Source organism: Anthonomus grandis, chromosome 4 (genome assembly GCF_022605725.1).
Source record: "Anthonomus grandis grandis chromosome 4, icAntGran1.3, whole genome shotgun sequence".
NCBI classification, from domain to species: domain Eukaryota; kingdom Metazoa; phylum Arthropoda; class Insecta; order Coleoptera; family Curculionidae; genus Anthonomus; species Anthonomus grandis.
Window position 1 is genome coordinate 9,017,325 of NC_065549.1, and position 8,015 is coordinate 9,025,339.

The 8,015-nt window shown below is 32.9% G+C and overlaps 1 protein-coding gene across 1 annotated transcript; it reads right to left on the bottom strand.

Annotated features, from left to right (window-relative positions):
* Window positions 1–4,664: 4,664 nt before the first annotated feature.
* LOC126735162 (small nuclear ribonucleoprotein-associated protein B) lies at window positions 4,665–5,885 on the bottom strand. The gene is made up of 4 exons (XM_050439110.1): window positions 5,727–5,885; window positions 5,361–5,667; window positions 5,147–5,269; window positions 4,665–5,017 (listed from the first exon to the last, which is right to left on the bottom strand). The coding sequence occupies exons 1-4, from the start codon at window positions 5,727–5,729 to the stop codon at window positions 4,812–4,814; spliced, it is 639 nt and encodes a 212-aa protein (XP_050295067.1). The 5' UTR covers window positions 5,730–5,885; the 3' UTR covers window positions 4,665–4,811.
* Window positions 5,886–8,015: the final 2,130 nt, after the last annotated feature.

Genomic DNA, 8,015 nt, shown 5'->3' on the forward strand with positions numbered 1-8,015 from the left:
TTAATAGTAATGATGCTTTGATCCGAAGGTTGAGGAACGTATTGACAATAAACCAATTTTATTATGCTAGTGTATTTGTCATTTTACTTTGCGGAAATCATCATGGGTGTTGGATGTGTTTAGAGGGCAACAGTCTGATGTATCCTTGGATTGCAACCTAGTCTTGTAATTTTTTTCATTTTCTCCATTTGGGGCTACTGACAGGAAGGCACAGTTTGTATTTTATGTCGTTTGTACTATTGCATTAAGGTATCTGTGTCATGTTGGTCTGAGAGAATTTTGTAATTCTCTTTTTGAAGATGAACATTTTTTCACGCGCAAACATTTTTATATTGAAAGCTCTTATAATCATATATAAGTTGTATTTCGTTACACCATCCAGCACTAAACGTAACACTGATCAAATAAACAATTTATCATGTGCCTATCTACCATATTTATTATCCATTTGCTTATTAAGTTTCCTCTTGTTTTATTGAGTATATATTTGGTTTTTCCTTTAATGTGTAGTTGCTGTTAATTTTTTTGGTTCGATGTTATCAAACATCTGTATAATCAAAAATTGATCTTTTTATAAGTTTGTAAATTTAGTAGTAGCATATTTTGATAAATAAAAATAGTAATGATATCCTTTAAGAAGTTCCCAGTTCAAACCATGAATGGTTATACTACTAAAGTAAAAAAAAATCAAACAAACAATATTACCTAGAGACAAACAGGAAACCTTAAAAACTATAAAATATTAAAAATTAAGCAGTAAAATTGAGTAGTGTCATACATCTATATAAGGAATAAAAATCCAGAAAATGGGACAGGTACGTACACCTATACATAAATAAATATTACCGTCAAAATTATACCATACAGTTAACCCTTTACTGCATGAATTTTTTGTTTTCTTCGAAAAAAATCCCAGGGATGGAGGAATACGCTTTATTTATGTAAAAAATACCAAAAAAAATTTTTGTTTAATATTTGCTTTATTTATTTATTTATAAAAAAAATAGAAAGTGACATATGGAACATTATGCAACAACATTATCATTTATTCAGTGTGGAACCTCAAAAAACAATTTCGGTCTTTATTAAAACATAAGAAAACTTTACATTTCGTACAAGACACAAAAGATTTATATTCACACAATGAAAACTTGCATCTTGATCTTTGTTGTTCACTCCATTCTGGTAAATGGTCAATACCATCAAAACGCACCTCTTGTTGAGGAATTTCTTTGGTAGGTCCACGCTTCTTTTTCATAGCATGTAATGTCTGAACCTCTGCTGAAGTTCTTCTCTTCTTTTATATTCTTTATTAGCATTGCATAAAGAATCAGCGATGGCCAGCTTGAAGTCCTTAAGGGGTAGGTCAAATTCTTTATTGCTGCGTCTCCACAATAACCAAGCATTTACGCAACACAAATCCAACATGTGAAAAAATATGCGTAAATACCGTTTCTTTGATCGAATTTTAATCCTATAAAATCTCAACATGGCATCCAGAAGGTCGACGCCTCCCATATAATTATTGTAAACAAAAACACATGAGTGTTTTCTTTTTTGGAAAATCTTTTTTTCTCACCACGAGGTTCAGAACCAACAAAGGTAGAAAGGGTGGTCACGACTTTATTATCATACCATGACACTGTTGCAATATCCACATTATCTATGCGAGATATTTTTTCTTTTATTGTGCCACGACCAGTTTTCTTCATATCTTTTTCAGATGGTAATGTACATGGTATACGATTGGCTCTCACTGTCCCTAAAGGCAATATCCCTTCTTTATGTAAGTAAATCATCAAAGGTATGCTAGTAAACCAATTGTCAAAAAATAGTTTATAGTTGTTATTCCTTGGAACACTCTCGGATAACCTTATTACAACATTACTACTCATTTCTAAATTGGGGCGCCCGTTAGGAACTTGGCTGCAAAAAGGTCGAAATCGTAGCTGAACCCGGAAATTCCGCTAAGAACGAAGTTCTTATAACCCCACTTGTGAGGTTTCTTAGGGGGATATTGCTTTAGTTGACTTCTAGCTTTGGTTTCTAGCTCGTCTATAGCAAGGTGTTCCTCACGTGGTACCAATAGTAGTCTTTCTCTCATTTGGGTAAATAAGGTCTAATTTTGAATAACTTATCGACCTCTTTGGATCATTTGACTATTGTCATTGAAATGAATAAAGCGTTTTATCGTCTCAAATCTATTGCAGCACCTAACCTCAGAAACAGCAGGGTGGCCTAATGAACCATTCCAATAATCTCTTGTAGAAGGCAACTGTATTAGAGAAGTCAAAGTGCAGATTTCGATGAACTGTTCAATCTCATGACTTTTTGTATGGACAGGCTTGTGTGGTTGACACTGGATATTATACAAATTACTTTGCTCTGTAATGTTACTTATGCGCTCTTTTGGGAAAAGGAATTTGAAGTATTCTACTGGAGTTGCAAGCGTACATTTCGAATCCGGAAGATCCTGACAACCTCTAAATTGAATTTCGTTATCGTTTTTCAATAGATTACCTTCGTGCCATTCAATATTCTTCGATATTCGTTTTCGAATTTCTGATAGGGGCATATCGTCATCAGATGAATAGTCGGATTCTGAATCTGGATCATTTTGGTTAGTTTGTATTTTTGAATTTACACAACTTTCAGCTTCGTCGCCGGATAAATCTGGATCATCACTTTCATCGGAGTCTATATTAGCTACATGTTGTATATACATATATATATTATACATTTTGCTGTGTAAGCGGGTACGTTCCAAATATGATACAGTATGCAGTAAAGGAATATAACTTAATTTTAGACAATATTTTTATAGTTTGGGTCATATATGGCACATGATGCGGTAAAGGGTTAAAATTGCTCATCAAAAATTTGTTGTAACTTGCTTTTGTTAGTAGCACTTTCTTCACTTCTCCCCTAAACCTCTGCATCAAAAATCTTTAAGTAACTGGAAAATGAAAAACCTTTGTTCTTTAAAAATAATGGAGTCATGCATGTGCGAAGATCTAGGAATATACAGATACCAGTTCATAACAGTTTGTCTTGTGTTATTTGAGGTTGTATTTCTAGCAAGAAGTGTGCCTATATTATTAGGGGATAAAAATTAGGGTGGAGTCAACAATATATTTGTTAGCAAAAAAGAGAGATTCATGTATCTTTTAATTTTGCCTTATTCGCATATCTAAATTCTCTCTTTTGCAAAATGAATTCTGGGTGCATCAGATGATTAGCACAAGAACCCCAAAACATGCTATACCGTAAATTGGAATTCCATTAATGCAAACTAGGCTTGTCTAAACATGTTTTTATCCAGTTCTTTAGTTATTACTTGTAGAGCAAAATAATTAGAAGATAATTTCTTGTGTAAATGAAAAATATGTGTTTCAAATTTTAGTCTGCACAACTACATAAAATAGTGCTATAAAATTATCAACAAATAATGCAAATCTGCCAGATACAGTCAAACTCGCGATATCATTAATGTACAATAAGAACAAAGAGTCCTTTGGTACTTCATAATTTATAACCCCCTGATCAGACTTTGATCATTTAGAGTCAAATTCAACTCATTGAATCCTATTGCTTAAGTATAACTCAAGCCAAGCAGAACTCCATAGATCTCCAATTTTTGCAGCAGCGTTCTATGATTGACAAAGTCGCAACAGCATTTGCCAAAACACAGCTGCTCAAGTCTCTTGTTCATTAATGTTTAAATACAACTCTTCTAAAAAATTAACAATAGCGTCTTTTGTAGATTCAGATTTAAAAAATTGCCTTTATTGTGCAGAATTGAGTATTTTCTCTCTGCAAAAGTCATGATCTGTTTCTTAACCAGTCTTTCTAAAACCGTAGAAAGCATTTTTAAATCAAGTGCTTATATGTTCATATTGATGCTAATCTCGTGTGGGGTGATCGTATATTGTGCTGTAGGTTATATCAAAATATGTATGCGATAGAGAAAAATTAGAATTACTGTTAATTAACATCAAGGTAAAATCATTGCGATCTCTGATTATATTCCTAAAATTAATACATGTTAAGCAGAATATTATTAGATATTTTATAGCAGCAGGTACCCTCATAATACAAGCAGAAATTAAACAAATGAGGAATTAAAACTGTATAATGCTTTACCACTTTAAATAACAAAGAACTTTTTAGAAAAATTTAAAACCAAGATATGCAGCCTCTTGTCTAATGAGGAGCAGCACTCTAACGAGAACTCAGGTGTTTTCCTTGTAACAGCTTTGGATTTGAGACTTTGACATGATTTTTAGGAAGTTTAGGCAAAACTAGTTGAAATACCATGCTATCCAGGCTTTTTGTTTAATTTTTGGATAGTTTCATAAACTATCCCAAGTTTTTATTTAATTTTATATTCTTTTCTTTTATATCTGTCAAATTTGCAACAATATTACAATAGAAGTTGTTGATCTCCTTTGGTGACAATTTTGTATATATATTTGTTTGTATAGATTAAGGAGTATATTGTACACATTCTGATTCATTTTTTTATGTTCACAATTTTATATTCACAAGTTTTTTACTCTAGGAAAAGAGGGTATATAAAAAAATAAATGAAAGTATAATTATTAATACAAAATATTTATTAAAGAGGTTTCAAATAAAATTCAAAATAAAAAAAAACACAAATGTAAATTGACAAGTTTATATTAAAATTAAATAATTAATCTGCCTGATACAGCACAAAATGTAATTACCAAACTTTATCTGATTTGTAACCACAATTTAACCTAAGAATATTGGAAACTTTAGCAAAAAACAGCCCGTTTAACCTTAATTTAAAATCCCCTTGGGGGTGGTGGGCCTCCCCTCATCATACCGGGTGGTGGACCTCTCATCCCCATTGGTGGTGGTGGGCCACCTCTGCCCATTACATTGGGGGGCATTCCCATCATGCCTGGTGGTGGGCCTCCCATCATACCTGGTGGGGGTGCACCCATTCTTGGTGGTCCATGGTTCATTTGTGGTGCAGCAGCTACTTGACCTAAAATAAATAATAATTTTTCATATATGGTCCCGAAGAGTTGATAATCTATGGAATTGTGCATATTTCTTATAACATATCAATGAAAACATGACTTTTCTAAAACAAGTAAAGATTGATCAAACTAACCTCTGCCACCTGGAGTCATGACTTGTTGAGATGGACCTCCTACACCACGTACTGGTCCCTGGAGACCCACAGGAACCCCAGTCATACCCGCTGGCATTCCTCTTCCTGCAGCTCGACTAATGCCTAAAAATATTCAAGAGTAAGTTTAATAAGATTGTTTTTGTAATGTAATGACTATAGAAGGAAATCAATCAAACTTTCTCTTGTTCCTTACCTGGTCCAGAAGTGGCTCCCGGAATTGGTACTCTGGGTAATCCCTCTTCTGGGGGCGGTGGTCCTTCGACGGTCAAAGAAACTATACTTTCCCCCCTCAACAGTACAAATCCGAGCACACGCTTTTCCTCCCTCTCGACTTTGGAAGTTTTCGTTTTTATCCTCCTGAACTCCTCGCAATCGCCCAAAATCATGTTCATATGCTTATCGAACGCTTTAAAGGTGCCAATAAACGTACGCGAGTCCTGGAGGGTGATCCGGACCCGGTAGTTTATGTGCTGGATCATTTTGTTGTTTTTTCCGATCGTCTGAAATAGTAAATCGGTCGGTATTGTATATGAGAAGTTGGGAAAAGTAAGGGGCTTACCATTTTAGCTGGATATCGAGTTATTTGGCCAAAAAATTGAAATTTTAGAAGAAAACCTTGGCGTTAATCCAACCAACGCCAAAGTTTACAATTCTAGTAACCTAACCTCAAAAAAATTGACAGTTTTGACATTTTTAGGACTTTGTTATAACCGATTCATGTTGGTAGTTCTGCGTGTCAGTTTACTGAGTCATTAAAGGTAGGTTCAGACTTGTTCGAATAAACTTTAATGTGAGTGCTGCTTAAGTGAATTTAATAATAAGAAACTTAAACAAATTTGCTTATTCGTTTACAATTACAATTTTATTAACCTAACCTCAAAAAAAAATGACAGTTTGGACATTAACACGAATTTCGTTATAACCGGTTAATGTTAGCAGGTCTGCGAGCCAGTTTACTGAGTCATTAAAGGTAAGTTCATAAAGGTTTGTATTTGTTCGCATTAGCTTTAACCGAAGTGCTAATAACATAAATTAATTATTGAAAAATTTTAATAAATTTCTTAATTCAAGCAACGCCAAAGTTTAAAACTTAATTAACGTAATCGTGACTTGTAATTAAAGAAAAAAATTACTGTTTTGACATTTTTAGAAACTTCGTAATAACCGAATAATGTTGGTAGTCCTGCGTGTCAGGTTACTGACTCATTAAAGGTAAATTCAGACTTTTCTCGCATAAACTTTAACGTAAATGCTCCTTAAATAAATTTGCTAATTCAAGCAACGCCAAAGCTTAAACTTTTGTTAACCTAAAAAAAGTTGACAGTTTTGACAATTTTAGGAACTTCGTTACAACTGAGTTGGTAGCCCTGCGTTTCAGTTTACGGTGTCATTAAAGGTAAGTTCAGACTTGTGCGAAATAAAGGCTTTTACTCGCACGATTTGTTCGCACAAACTTTGACGGGAGTGCTACTTAAATAGATTTAATAATGAGAAACTTAAATATATATTTGTTGATTTAAGCAACGCTCAACGCTACAATTTTATTAGCCCAACCTCAAAAAAAAATTGACAGTTTTGACATTTTCTTATAACCGATTCGTGTTGGTAGCTCTGCGTTTCAGTTTACGGTATCATAAGAGGTAAGTTCACACTGCAAAATAAAGGCTTGTTCGATTCGCACGATTTGTTTCCACAAACTTTAACGCAAGTGCTAATTAAATATATTTAATAATGTTCTTAATAATATATTTTTTTAATCTAACCTTAAAAAGATTGACAGTTTTGACATTTTTGGAACTTCTTTATGAGCGATTAATGTGTCCTGTCCCTAATATCTGCTGCGTGTAAGTTTTCTAAAGAGTCATTTAAGGTAAGTTCAGGCTTAGGCGACATAAAGGCTTGTATTCGCAAAAATTGTTCGCATAAACTTTAACAAAAGTGCTACTTGTATAAATTTAATATATTAATAATAATAATAAAAATTATAATTTAAATTCGTGTTAAATATAGTATCGAGTTTAGTATTTTATATAAGGATCTTTATATTAAATTTATTTATTGTAATTTTTTAATGAAAAGCTAATCCTGGGTACCTCTGGATAACTCTGGGTAAAATTTTCACAGGTGTTCATCAAAATGCAAAATTAAATAAAAAATGCATTTCAATCATACACAACATTAACATTTGTCAGCGTTGATGTTTATAGGAACACTAACCACCCCTATAAATAAAGATATGTACTCACTAGTGATACTTTATGCGACAGGTAAATGGGAGGATGACGTGATGATCGTGATCTTTTTGTTACGATAAATTTTTGCATCAAAAGCAAATCCTAAATAGTTCAGGACGAAACATTTTACAGGTACATTTCGTTGAAAATTATTATGTTGGCAGCACTTTTTACCGTTACGATTTAAAGCTATATTCACACTTGATGTGCTTTATTATGCGCAATGTGAAAGGTCAATACGAGTGTGACATCATGATAGTTATTTGTAGCCATATCAAAAATCTTTTTTCAAGAAATTTATAAGATTCATTATATGGGATAAAACTTTAATTTAAAAAATGTAAATCGTTGCAGTAATATGCTAAGCTAATTAAATCTTGTATTTTATCTAACGTACGCAGGGAATTTGTTACTTTGTGTATAATATTTGCCCATTAAATTACAATATTAACGTATAAAAGCACGTGTTCATTATCATACAACCGTCAAAAGATGTTTAGCAAACTTTCCTTTTTGTTCTTTGATTCTTACTAAGATTGTAATGCATTAGCACTTTGTATAGTATTTCCAATATTAATATTATACAGTGCATTTCACCAACAAAGCATAACATA

Bases quoted from the DNA above. Each gene is read 5' to 3' on its own strand.
- LOC126735162 (XM_050439110.1), bottom strand. The intron at 5,270-5,360 runs GTAAGGAACAAG...GAATATTTTTAG, and splicing joins GGGAGCCACTTCTGGACCAG to GCATTAGTCGAGCTGCAGGA. The intron at 5,018-5,146 runs GTTAGTTTGATC...TATTTATTTTAG, and splicing joins CATGACTCCAGGTGGCAGAG to GTCAAGTAGCTGCTGCACCA.